This window comes from Tachypleus tridentatus, chromosome 4 (genome assembly GCF_004210375.1).
Source record: "Tachypleus tridentatus isolate NWPU-2018 chromosome 4, ASM421037v1, whole genome shotgun sequence".
In the NCBI taxonomy this organism is placed as follows: domain Eukaryota; kingdom Metazoa; phylum Arthropoda; class Merostomata; order Xiphosura; family Limulidae; genus Tachypleus; species Tachypleus tridentatus.
Window position 1 is genome coordinate 55,287,939 of NC_134828.1, and position 14,826 is coordinate 55,302,764.

Below are 14,826 nucleotides of genomic sequence, written 5' to 3' on the forward strand. Positions count from 1 at the left end.
TTGTTAAGAATTTGTCTCATATTTTGCCTTTTACGTTTCTTTTTTTGAAGAGTATATTATACCCCATCTGTCAGATATTATTGTCACGATTTCTACTTTCAAACTCCCTACCAATTCCATTAGATCGGATTACCACCTCTTTAAGAATTTCTTTTTGATAAAAGCTTTGCTTTTCAAAATTATTAAAATTCAATGAGTTTTTGAATTTCTAGTAATTGTGAATAAATTTTCCTAACATTCTCTTTGTACTGTGATCAATGTCTACTTGATATTTATTGCACGATTATACATGTTTATACACGTTTTGACAAGGGATTTGGTTAAAAACACAAATTTGCTGGAGACATTTCAATGGCTATTTTGTTTTAAGTTTATACAGGTTATTGCATTGATGTCTAAGTTTACGTTTTGACATAAATGAGACCTAGTCACCTCAGTTGATTTATACGCTTTATAGGATTTTCTACGACGTTTTTTCTTACTTCAAGATAAAGCAGTAAAATATTGTACATATTTAGTACCTAGATGAGGTGTTTCCACTATTGGTAAAAATAACTCTTTCATTTCAAATTTAAAACTTATTTCTTCTTTCTTAGTTGAAAAACATTGTTATATATGAAAAGAATGGTAACAGTGAACTCACAACAAACGTCTGCTGTCATTACAGAAGCAAAATATTTTATCTTTAATGTGTTTTACAAAGAAGAGGAAATAAAATGATAAAGTTAGCTTAATTATCTGGTAAAAAGACTTTACTACAAGTTACAGCCATTATGTCTTTCGCGCTCGAAACTTTCCTCAATGTTTAGAAAAACGCGCTGTTGATATAAAGTCAATTCTCCGTGGGCGATAGTCTACTTTTCGTAGTAAAAGAAACTTTTAGAAAATTATTCTTCTACATTTTAGAATATTTTGTAATGTTGTTTCAAAAATATGACATCCTTATAAACCATTAGTTTCCCAATTTTTTATTTCTTTGTGAACATAATAGTGAAAAAAAAATCAAGTCATAATTCATAAATATGTGTTTGATCATTTGGTATTAACTTCTTTATTTGCAATGTTATGTACTTTGAGATTGTCTCTAATTTAGCAGTGAAAGACTAGAAGAAAAGCAGCTAGTTATCACACAGTCGACAATTCTTGTGTTATTTTTTACCAACTAATACTAGGATTGGCTGTAACTTTATAACGGTTAAAAGGCCAAGCAAATTTAGTGGAACAGGGATTATAATACGCGACCTTCATATTGCATGTTAAGCGCAAGCACACTAACCTCTTGGCCATGCAAGGCCTGGGTGTGGTGTAGTTTGTTTGTTTGTTTGTTTGGAAATTTCGCACAAAGCTACTCGAGGGCTACCTGTGCTAGCCGTCCCTAATTTAGCAGTGTAAGACTAGAGGGAAGGCAGCTAGTCATCACCACCCACCGCCAACTCTTGGGCTACTCTTTACCAACGAATAGTGGGATTGACCGTCACATTATACACCCCCACGGCTGGGAGGCGAGCATGTTTAGCGCGACGCGGGCGCGAACCCGCGACCCTCGGATTACGAGTCGCACGCCTTACGCGCTAGGCCATGCCGGGCCGGTGTGGTGTAGAGAGACGTTGGAAATCCCATTATTTAAACAAATGGGTAACAAGTTAGGGTTAAGTCATCATCGTATTTAAAAAAAAAAAATGTTAACTGATACTTTAAGGATAAGCTTTACGCACGTAAAAATGCTCATTAAATATTCCCGGATGCTTCATATAAACTTAGAGAATTATTCAGTAAAATATACAATTGGCGATAAACATTAAGCATCTGGACATTTTTCTTGATTATAATAACAAAACATATTCTGTCTTAATTTTTCAGATTTGTTGCAGAAGAGTTAAAGAAAGGTAATCACGTGAGACCTGAAGCCTTTGAATGTGTGACTATTTTCTTCAGTGACATTGTTGGTTTTACAGCTCTATCAGCGGAAAGCACACCGATGGAGGTACTTTATTTGCCTTGAAACTGTTCTTAATTTTTGATATTTCATTTGTCTGTTGATAAATTATTATATTATATTATATTACGTTATTATATTATTATATCATGTACCTAATGTTCGATTTTAACATCGTTTATAAACTTTGGATTTTGTAAATAAAAGAAAGATCCATTTCAGAAAACATGTTTATTCGTATTGACCTTTCGCTTTTTGCCTTCATTAGGATGGTTTTTATCTTGGTCTTTAAACTTCAATATAAAACAACATCCTAGAAACACAAAAGTTTAGAGGTAGATGTTAAGAAATCTGTGTTAAACTATGAAATTAGTTATTTTTTATTTGTAAGTAAGACAAAAAACTGAAATTAGGATTATAAAAAAGCGAGTTGCAGTATTTTTAACTGCAATCGAACAGTGTAAAATTCGTCTCATTAAAATTAGTCGTTTTAGATACACGAATGTGATTTAGATACAGTTTTCGTCCATTTTAGTAAAATGTGAATCAAACTGTTTTGAATATCTATGGCAATTATTTTGAAGGTATATTATAAAGGTATATGAGAGCTGTGTTCATAAGCCTAAATGACAAATCATTCAAACTATATCATATAATTTTGATCGTATACGACGGTAGATTTGAAGTTATGTGATAAAATTAACCTATATCACAGTAAGCGTCTATGAAAGCGCCTTTATGGTTGTCATGTTGTCTGTGGATCCAAGCTGTTGTTGCAGAAACGTTCTGCACACTTCGAAACAATGGTTACTCTATACGAGTAATTACTAATTCCCACTATTTGATAACACACTGTGTTGAATAACTGCATTTTCTCTAATTTATTATTTCATAATCAGAGACACTATACATAGTTAGGCTTTGCGTTGTTTTGAGAGAAATTCTGAGAAAAGTAGAAATATGGTAATCGTTGTGACATTGCAAAAATAAGCATTCTTAATGTATATTAAGAGCATTTTGAAGGTAAATGTTAACAGTTTTAAAGTTAACACAAAAGTAACATCATCATGGAGGCCTAATGGTATTTATTTAGTTTTCTTAACTAGGCTGTGCTGATGAGCCTCGAATAGGCGAAAATGCAGTGCACATCAAAAGGTATAGCCAGTCAAGGAATATATGTATATATATATACTTATTTAGGTTTACGACTAATGTTTGATTCAGAAAGAAAGGGTGAAAGTACTTAACACAAAGATATGCAAACATTGTATGAATCTGACCAGCTTGCTAGATCATAGACGTGTGGGTGGGTTCAGTACAAAGAAGCATAAATGTTGCCTTTTTAAAAATGTAATTGAAAACATTTAATACGTTCAGAGCAAGATATTATGGCAGATAGATTTTTCTATAGCATCTATGTAAATGTATAATAATACAAGTGAAAATGTTGTTGATGTGTTCTTACGTTGTTTTTACCAGGTTGTTGACTTTCTAAACGACCTCTATACTTGTTTTGACTCCATCATCGATAATTATGATGTATACAAGGTAATATTATTCGATAATCATTCCTTTAAAATTATTTTGCTTGTATGACACCTTTATTTTAACAAACATTTTATGTAACCGTTTATAAACTTATGACTTTCATAAAAGTAAATATTGATATTCAAATAATTACTACAAGAATTTAAAAAAAAACAAAAAACATTTATTATCAGAGTATATTTTATTATTATTATTATTATAAGATCATGTGATTAACTTTTAAGACTTATATGTCTGAACATTTGTTTCTAAAACACTTTAACAATATAATGAATAAAGAAATGTGGCTGTTTTACAGTAACCGTAATGATTATCAAAATATTTTTCATCTAATAATTTTATTTTCTAATTTTTATTTCACGTTTTGCCATTTTAATTTATAGAAAAATATATATTTTTCCAAACCACATGAACTGAGATTAGGTATTAATTATCAGAGGTTTTGTTTTCAAAGGTGGAAACTATCGGTGATGCATACATGGTGGTTTCTGGTTTGCCAATCAAAAATGGCATTGAGCATGCGCGAGAAATAGCTCGCTTGTCCCTTGATTTGCTTGTTGCAATAGGAAATTTCAAAATTAGACACAAGCCTGAGAGAAAGTTGAAATTACGAATTGGAATCCATTCGGGTATGATATTTGATAATCTATTAACACAGTTGCTCAGTATTGCATAAAAAAAACAAAAAACATTACATATATTTCTCAGGTAGTATTAATTCTAAACAGTAATCATTATCTCTAATGCTATTTCAATGTTAACCAGTTGTGAGATTTGCTGTAGTTATTGTATCATAATTATTTTAAGATGTTTGTGAATTGAAATATATTTCTGATCATGTATAGTTTACGTGATTATACAGTTTTTGGAAAAAAAATATTCTGTATAAAATCTTTAACAACTCGATAAAGTAATCCTATAAAACAACCATTTACACGTGTTAGAAATCATGTGAAATGTAATATATATATACTGCTTTTATATACTAGACGGAATATAACATTCAGTTTAAAATATTTTTCCTATATGAAGATATTTCAAAACATGTTTATATTTTTTCTGCTTTCTGCATTTTACATTTTTCATTAGGTCCTTGTGTGGCGGGTGTAGTCGGCCTTAAAATGCCACGATATTGTTTATTTGGTGACACTGTAAACACAGCGTCCAGGATGGAGTCTAACGGTGAAGGTAAAAACTGTTTTGTGAACAGACCAATTATGTAAAGTAGAGAGCAATAGTATGAGGTAAGGTCTATTATATTGTTAACAACTTGAGTAGGACTGTCTTATAAATAAGAAAAGAATGTACAGCATCGGCGATGATAATACATCGTTATATTGTTTGTGTGTTTGAAATCAAGCACAAAGCTACACAATAGGTTACCTGTGCTCTGCCCACCACAGATATCAAAACCCGATTCCTCGCTGTGTGACTCCGCAGATATACCACTGTACCACGGGGAGAGGTGTTATATTGTTGCTTACTTGATAGAAATTTAGAGAAATTAAGAATTCTGTTAAAATCGGATCAGTTATACAATATGGAGAACATTGGTAATGATAAGGCAGTATTGACATTTTGGTTGCTCAGATGTAATGTAATTATGAAAGTAGTAATTATGTTTGACATGTGTCAAACCTTTACCATGGAAAGTAATATAACCATTAAAAATTAAATATCTCTAGAAAACGTAATGAGCAAGAATAATTACACGTCCCTATGATGTAATATGTGTGAACGTAGTTTAAAAAATAAATAGTAAACTTTGTAGAATAGTGTTAAAGTGTGGAAAAGAAATATTTTATGTTAAACAACAACGAAAACAACTATCTTCATTAAGTTTCCTGGAATAACGTTTTGTTGAACATTGGCAGTGATAACGCATTGTTATTAGCATCTATTAGCATGCTTTAAAATTACCACTAAATTAAAGAGGCCAATATTAGTGAGCGAATGCAGCAATCTTCGCAACATAGTCCCAAAAATGTAATAAATTCCATGTAAATTGGCCAAAATATGGCGGAGTAATTGTTAAGACCCCAAAAAATTAAGTTCTTTTTGGAGCATCTTGACCCTTCTATGAATACTAAAATGGGAAAATCAAGCATTTTGTGTTTGTAAATGTGTCGGATCAGTAGAAAAGTATCAAAAAATGACTGAGAAATTTACCAAATCTCCAAAATTATTTTTTGTGAGCTCTTAATTCCCCTAAGAAGATTTAAAATGGGTAAAGCCAACTTTATTAGTCAGTGTGTTGGGCGCGTGAGGATTTATATATCTGTTAATTTTCAACTTGATTTCTGTTAATATGACTGCACAATATAATATATATATATTTTGAGCTGCTTGACCACAGAATATGTAATAGTAGATATAATTACGCACTTTAAACTAGGTTTGTGTGCATACAGTGTTAGATAAAGGTTAAATAACCATTTTAGGTTGTTTTTTTTCTCAGTTTTAAGCTAAAGGTAGAAATATATAGTTTATTTCTAATTACACAGTATATTTAAAACATTTTGCTTTATTTTCATAAATATTCCTTATTAGTTCTAGAATCCCTAAGTTATTGTTTAGCTGTTGGAAAAGATAAAGGTGGAGCCTGAATTTATCAAAAATTTGATTTGTTTAATCACTTGTATCTGGGTTGAGTGTGGTCTAATGCTTAAGTATTCGTCTGGTAAATTCTAGGATCTCTTGTTTAAGATATGGCATTATCAAACACCGCTTCCCTTTCAAGGCTAGGTAGTTAGGGTCTTTGATTTGAATCTCGGTCACACCAAATATGGTGTGGAGGTGTTATAATGTTTCGGTCAATCCCACGATTCGTTGGTAAAAGAGTAGCCCAAGAGATAGTGGTGGTTGGATTTGATTAGTTGCTTTTCTCGTATTCTTAAAATACTAAATTAAGGACGGCTAGCGCAGATAGCCCTCATGTAGTTTTGCACGAAGTTAAAAAAAACCAAGCAAACATTCTCAGTTGTAGATGGGATTGTAAGAGTGACAACCAATCTGGTTTCTTGGGTAGCTGCAGTAAGTTTAGGCGGACGCTGCTGAATGGTTGTGTTTCCTCTAATCAACATTATGAATGGCTTTGTTTAAATCGAAACCGGTTTTCTGACTCACCGCTTAGCCCATTTTTTTTTTCTTTTATAAGGTGTGATCTAGGTAAAAAAATAAACATACCAGCTTGCATCTGATAATTTGAACAAAGCACTGAAAGTGGTTAAGAGAATGAAGTTTAACTTTCCACAACTATAAGATTTCAAATATTGCGCCTAAATCTGATTTCTATGATTCAACTAATACATTTTTTTATTTTGCGAAGAAAGTCTATAATGGATGTGAAAGAGCGCTAAAAAGACAGTTTGAAAAATATTTTGAAAACTTTCAGACGACATTTGACTCTTACTCTACAAATGACACATGTTACGTGTTATAATTTATATCGTAGTTCATTTGCAATGAAAACATATTTTCAAGAAATTATTAAAATCTTGGAAGGGTGTTACGAAGTATAAGATTCGAGTTCTTAAAAAGGATGAAATAGAACTGAAAATAGAGATGATGGTTGAAGTATGAAGAAATTAATCTGGGGTTCAAGATGACGTAAGGAATTACAGAGGGGTGGTTTGTGTTGAACTTCGCGCAAAGTTACACGAGGGCTATTTGTGCTAGCCGTCCCTAATTTAGCAGTGTAAGACTAAAGGGAAGGCATCTAGTCATTACTACCCACCGCCAACTTTTGGGCTTCTCTTTTACCAATGAATAGTGGGATTGATGAACACATTATGACGGTCCCATGGCTGAAAGGGAGAGCATGTTTGGTGTGACGGGGATACGAACCCGCGACCCTTGGATTATGAGTGGAGTGCTTTAACCACCTGGTCATGTCGGGCCAGCAAGAGAATGTGTGCGTGTTTTCTTATAGCAAAGCCACATTGGGCTATCTGGTGAGCACACCAAGGGGAATCGAACCCCTGATTTTATCGTTGTAAATCCTTAGACTTACCGCTGTACTAGGGGGTGCGAATTGCAGAGGAAAAATTTTGTTATCAATGGCTTATGAATTATTTGCAGTCATGCTAGAAGAAAAGAAGGCTATAGAGAATGAAGCAATACCTGTAGGTCAGATGAAATTTAAAATAGGGAAGGTGTCAATTGATAGTAAGCCAGACATGCAATTTGTGGGTCGCTGGTTCGAATCCCCGCGACACCAAACATTTTCACTTCCTTGCGTCATGGGTGCGTTATAATGTGTCGATCAATCGCATATTTGTTAGTAAAAGAGTAGCCCAAGAGTTGGTGGTGTGCTATTTTGACTACATTTCTTCTAATCTTAAACTGTTAAATTAGAAACGGGTAGCGCAAATAGCCCACGTGTAGCTTTGCGCGAAATTCAAAACCAAAACAATTGATAACATTTATATAATCTCACACAATAATTAAGAAACAGTTTAAAAGAGAGAGAGCGAAGTTTCATGTTGCATGCAGACTTGAAAGATATGTTTGACAGAGTAAATAGGCAATTGCTAATTCATAAGTTGGAGAAAATGAATATGAAATTAGGAAAATTTGATAGAATACACGAATTCGTTTAGACCAGGAAAATGCAAATTGTGCTTCATATGTCATGTGAAAGCAAACTTCCTGACGCAATTGTTTGCCGCATGTATTCTTCAACGTTACTCTTTTTATACAGACATATCTTAATAAAATTGAAAATACTTATCGAGAACTGAAAATTATTTATTAGACGGTCTTAATGTTGTAATTGTTATCTGTATACAAGAAACATTTATCTAACTGTGTGTATTTGAGAGCAAATTGTCTTTATGTATAGCTCTGAGAATACACGTGAGCCACGAAACCAAGAAAATACTCGACATTTTTGGAAATTTTCATCTATCTGTCCGAGGAGACATTGAGCTAAAAGTAAGTAATAATAATATAATTGTTTGCAGGGACGTAGATTTTTTACACCCGATGGGGGGGGGAGGATTTTTGCAATCACTTATGTGAACTGTTCAATTTGCAAATTGGTAATCTCTGATTACGTGAACCTGAAAGCTGTAAACATCCAGTCACAGAGTAATCTTGTTGCCACGATACTTCAAGGTTTCCATGTAGGTTTGTATAAGTGAGGTGTTGTGAACAGTTTTCAAAATGTTAATAGAATAAAAACAAATGTGTCAGAAATTAACTGCCACATGAATTTATTCCTGCACACTGCACAGTATAAAAGATGGCCATTATACTTGACAAAGTTACTAATAACTTTCATTGCATGAATTACGTTTTCAAATATTAATAAAATTAGTAATTACCCTTGGTAAGTTTATATTTACTGAAAAACTGTTCATGTTGTTTGATAAAAATAATTAAAATGTATTTGCGAACTCTTGAAAATTACACATCAATACAATGTAACACATAATTATTCAGACTTTCCATTGAAGTAAGATTCATGTCCTCTAGTCTACATGTTCTCAAACGTAGACCTCCTTTGTGATTATCTGTTTATGAATTCTTTCATAAGCTCTTCTATAATTATCTTGTCGACCTCATCTTTGTGAGTGTGACAAGTTGCCACATGGTTGAGGCGGCACTTAGACATAGTTGACCTTAACCACGTCTTTAACCGTCTTAATGCAGAAAAGCTCCGTTCACATTCGCAGCTGGATTCTGGACATACAAGCAAAATTTTCATGAGAAGAAACACTACACTAAACATCTGCTGGCTTGGTTGATGCATTTTACAGTAAACATCCTTCGCACCTTTCAGAGATACTGCTTTTGTTGTTCCTTTGAACATGAGAAACTGAAACTCGAGCCGTTGTGCAGAGATTTCTGGATAGAAGTTTATAACCGAGTTGTCAAGCTTGCCAGATGTGATCATGTTCTCAAGTGCCAGATATTTCCTCAAGTCATTGTTGTCTGCATAGTGGTCAGATGTTCTATTACTGTGTCCACAAATTCAAAATATTGGCTTCTGTAGTAATCTCTAGCTGTTGCAGAATGGTGTGCTGAGCCATTACCTGTGATCCTTCATGGGGGTCTGCGAATGCGTGTTAGTTCAATAGGCACTAGATCTAGGAAAGTTACCTTTTTCTCAGATTCATCAAATATGTTGTTGTAATTTTCCTCTATTCGTAATATCCGCAATTCCTCAACTGTCATTGCAGATGCTTCAATCATGCTAGATACTGTCGCTGATTTTGCTTAGAATGCACGGTTTAGTTCCTCTTATGCAGCTAATGGTTGCTGAGCATCAACAATCCTAAAACTGTCTTTCCATTGACAAATATGTCCAGCAGACCTCGTGCTTTCACTGCTACATCTGATTTTTCATTTGCTAATTCAGACAAAGAATCAACAATGTCACTGTAGTGATCATTAGCACATGTAATTGCAAATAGGCAGCACAACCAGTGTGTTGGGCACAGTGGGCGGATGTATTTAACTGGACCATTATGGCTGTCTGACGATACAATATTTTCAAAGATTGTCTTGTATTTGCCTGACCTCTGAAGCAAGACACCAAGTTCATGTACCCACTGGAAAGAATCTCGAACACATTCACAAGCTTCAACTGCATGTTGCAATATTAAATGTCGTTAACTGTACACTAAACGTACACTATGGTCATCGGCTTCAGCAGCTAAGGAGAGTAAGGCGTTCGACAATAAAACCAGCTAGACATGCATAAGAACAAATGGCGTAGGAAAACCGCACAATATACACATAAGATTGATGCAGCTACAAGCTACAAATAGCCTGCCAGATCTAGATCACAGGAGTTTACGCTTGGGAGTAATATTTTTGAATTTCATGCTCTGTTTAATCTGTTGTGATGAAAATTTTACTTAATTTTACACTACGTACAAGACGTAGGTAGATTCTGTGATAGTGCTTGCAAACCTTGCATGTATACTTAGGCCTACTGACTGATACTTAGAAACTATCGCTTAGATCGAAAAGCTTAGAAGCACGCCTATTTTAAAGATGTACATTTCGGCTACTGAAAAAGGCTACATCTTGGCCTAATTATGTAATTCGATTGGCAAGAACACGAGAATCACAAGAACAAACACACAACTTGTAGGCCTGTGATGCAATAAAACAATTCAACAGACCAAACTGTAGGGGGGTTGATTGTATGCACCATACCTCCCACCTAAAATGAAAGGGGGATGTATCCCCCATCCCCCCAGGATCTACGCTCCTGAATGTTTGTTATAAAGTTTTCATTTTTGTGTAATGTTTTACATTTTATGACCATTATCATATCTAATTGGTAAAATTCGTTGTAATATGTATGTAATAATTATTCAATTAAAAGTGTTCAAAATAGGCACCAGTTACTACTATTTATTATTTTCCCTTTCTTATCGCTATCATCATTCTTTAACAACACTAAACAGCTTAGTTAACTACGTTAAAGCACGATTTCAAAAATTATTAATTATAAGTTCCCTAGCTTTATTAATACCACAAGAAAAGTTTAGTTCACAAATGGTGGCGAATTTACTGATCGAAGAGCAGAATCATTAAAGAAACATATACATTTAATACTATAAGGTGGTTTATTATAGGTTGACAATGTAAATTTAATCTTTTGATCTCATGTGATATACATCTGTGTAGGTTTCAAAAGTTTTCTTTTGTACTCAGTTTAGAATTTTGGACGACACGAAAATCAAATTATTTATAAAGCTCTAGATGCTATGATTTCAAACACTGGTTATATAATTTGTTTCACCGAAAATAAAATACTTAGTTTTATCTTAATAGAGTACAGATGTAGGATTATAGATATAAGTCACACAACCGAACTAGTATTTGAATGTTTGTATAGTAAATACTCGATTTTTTTCCGAACATCTTTCCAGTATTATTTTAGAGTATTTTATTATTTAACACGTTATTGTTGGAATTTGAGTTAACGCCCTTTGCAGTTATTCTCTAAATAACGTTAAGGCTACTTAGAAAAGCAAAACAAAATTGTAACTTAAAACTAAGTGCGACACTTATGAGCCAACATGCAACACTTAAAATAATCAACAAGTACTTTTTATATATATCAACCAATATTTTAAAAACTTTTATTTTTCAAACAATAATACTATGCTAGTGAAAGAATGCGTATCAAATATCCTCTAATAGGTAAACAGACATATTTCTTGATAGATTGAACTAACTGCCATCAAAACAGATTTCAATCAATCTGTGACACTTTGTCTCTATTACAGTAACTTAAGACTCGGTGAAAATAAATACGTACATGTAATGTAATACATGTGAATAAATTACAGGGTAAAGGATTAATGCGGACCTACTGGCTGGATGGTGAAGATACCCCAGTTCAAAAGAAACCGATATTCGAATAAAGTTCTTCACTTACACATCAATGGAAAGAAGAAACTTTTATGTATTTAGAATTAGCTGTGGACCTATTAGGTGCTATAGTTTTGAAGATGAATAGTGGAAATCCGGTTTCTTGATACATTATGATTTTTTAATAATATCCGATTTGCTCTACATGATGCTAGGGAAACACGCTGATAAAAATGAATTAAAGATAATAATAAGAAACTATATCATATAGTGCTTTGGAAAAATAGATATTTTAGGAATTACTAAGTTAAGTAAGGCAAGAAGAAAGGTGCAAAGTTAGATTACCACGATAAGAAGTGTTTTCATTAATTTTCAATAGAACGTTGCAATGATGACTAATTTCCTTGAGAAATATAACAGCAAACGAAAATGTTAGATAAACAAAAACTTAGACAGGTTTTTTTTGTAAAAACTTAATTTAAAGAGGAGTTTGTTTATCTGTGAATTTCCGGCAGAGTTACTCTAGTCGTCCCTAATTTAACAGTGTAAGATAGTGGGAAGGTAGTTAGTTATCACCTCCCACAGTTAACTCTTGGGTTACTATTTTACCAACGACATAGCGGGATTGAACGTCACATTATAACGTCTCCATAGCTGAAAGGGTGAGCATGTTTGGTGTGACTGGAATTCAAACCTGCGACTCTCAGATTACGAGTCGAGCGCTCGAATTACCTGGGCAAGCCGAGCCCGTTAAACAGAGTTTAACTATTGAGTACTTGATAAAGTAAAAAAAAAAAAAAGTATGATAAGAGAGTCGATTAACAAGAAAATATTAAGTAGAAAAAAATTAAAAAAGATATACAAAATCATGGAAATCGTCATAAGTAAGCAGTAATTATTACAAGTTATTATGGTAAAAACAAAGTACTTTCAGTCACATAAGAAAGGAAAACAAATATATTCAGACATGAGGCTAGCTAAGATTTGTTCTAGTTTATACTACATACTGGTGATTGCATCTTAACACTGTGTGAATTAAATTGTGCTGTGCAAGTAATTTCTTTGTTACTTTTAAAGCGCTTTTGTTCTTATTTGTTGAAAAAAAGTTGGAAACTTTTATATACTTGAAAAATAACCAACGAGCTCTATTGCACAAACGAAAAGAATTATTTCTGAGTTATAATTTATTTTTGCATGAACAAGAACAAATTTTAAAATTTCTACTCATTTAGAAAGAGACAACGAGAACTTTAAGAAGAATTAGTTTCGGCGATCATTTAATTGTAGCAAATGAACGTTTGTTGTTTTTATCACAATACAGAACACGTTTCTAAGCTTAAAGTCATAGGAAATAATGAGAGGAATTCTGATTTTTTCTTTAGTATTACATCTTATGGAAATATTTTTAATCGAGCATTGCTAGATTTCTTAGTCTCTCTTTCAGTATTGGCATCTTTACAGCTCTTCACTAATATGGTTTATTTTAGGATTTCAGTATTTTTTTTGTAATTTATTTCATCAATACAGGTTACTTCATAATTATTCTGCTTGGCTGTATTATTCTGTTTAGTGTGGGTTGAGTGACATCTTTTATAGTGACGAAGTCATGATCTATCTCTAGGTTTTATGTATAAATCAACGTAATAGCAACCATTATTTAGACATTGACTTCATGTTATCTTGGTTAAATTGATTGTTAGTATAAGAAGAAAGTAAATAAGCGAACAAAAAACGGTTGTTTAAATAAAAAATGTAACTTTTCCAAGAATAAAATTTCAGAGGGTTTTGCTGTAAGAGGGAGCTTTTAGTACGATATACAAATTTATTGACATGGTTAGGGTCATTTTATCGTAGTACCGTTGGTTGTGCTTGAATTAACAATTGTTGGAGATAAGACAAGATTGACAAATTCGGTTAATTTTTTAGCTTAAAGTAGATTGTGAGGTTTAGGGCAGTTTACTTTAGAATTTCAAGTTCTTCATCGTGTCTTGTATAAGCAAACTCTTAATCTCTCTTAAAACGTATTTGTTTTTGATATTTTTCAATGTTTGTTTTTATCTTTGAAATTATTTCTACTTGACGCTTTCTTGTTAATCGATTTTTATTTTATTAATATCCAGTACAGTTTCCCTTTTAAGTTAAATTATTTTATAAACGAAACGTTAATAAACTCTTTATATCTAACATTTTCGCTTATTGTCGTATTGCACAACGTAAACTAGTCACACTTGCAACAGTCCTTTGAAAGCTAATCAAAACATTTCTGGGTTGTCATGGAAGACCACGTTGCTTAGCTGTTGCGTCACTTCATCTTTTTTTACACTTAACTTTGGCATTTCCAGTTTTCTTATTAGTTGGTTTTTTTATTGAGAACAAACCCGCATGCACAATGGGATATCTGTATTTTGCTTACTTTGAGTATCGAAACCCCGATTTTGTTGTTATAAGTTATCAAACTTATCGATGAACTACTTGGAGCCACAGTTCACCCCTGATAAAGAATTATCTACCTTTCCAAAGCATTTAGATTTTATGGTTTCTTGTGTTTGGCATGTCATAATACAATTTAGAGAATAAATATTTCTCTGTGTAGTGATAGTTTTTCTTTATTATTGTAAGGTAAATATTTCTATAATATAGCATTTTATGAATTGTAATGTCAAAAGTAATGATTGTTTAATTGTTTAACCATAAGATTTAACAATGCATTTAAAAATAAAATCTTTAAAAGAATTTTATGTGGATTATTGTTATATGAAAGTGTTGTATTAATTTTATTATTAATAAAATTATTAATTGTTGTATTAATTTTATTATTAATAAAATATCAGTTGTAGAATAATAGTAAAGGCTTTAGTAAATGCAACAATAAAGGAAATAATAATATTTCATGCATCGTTTTTCTTCTTATTTTACTTACAGATCGATATTAATGATTTGAAAGAATATGATAAGGCCATTAACACTGCATTATTAGTGTTTATCTGTTAGTTTACGTTTGTGTA

At 32.5% G+C, this 14,826-nt stretch overlaps 1 protein-coding gene across 1 annotated transcript in view; it reads left to right on the forward strand.

The window, feature by feature from the left end:
* LOC143248127 (atrial natriuretic peptide receptor 1-like) overlaps window positions 1-14,417 on the forward strand; it is a 69,557-nt gene extending 55,140 nt beyond the window's left edge. The window contains exons 15-20 of the mRNA XM_076496559.1: window positions 1,861-1,984; window positions 3,416-3,484; window positions 3,939-4,113; window positions 4,574-4,672; window positions 8,328-8,419; window positions 11,800-14,417. Coding sequence (XP_076352674.1) covers window positions 1,861-1,984; window positions 3,416-3,484; window positions 3,939-4,113; window positions 4,574-4,672; window positions 8,328-8,419; window positions 11,800-11,874 — 634 coding nt within the window. The 3' untranslated portion in view covers window positions 11,875-14,417. The remainder of the gene's footprint in view (window positions 1-1,860; window positions 1,985-3,415; window positions 3,485-3,938; window positions 4,114-4,573; window positions 4,673-8,327; window positions 8,420-11,799) is intronic.
* Window positions 14,418-14,826: the final 409 nt, after the last annotated feature.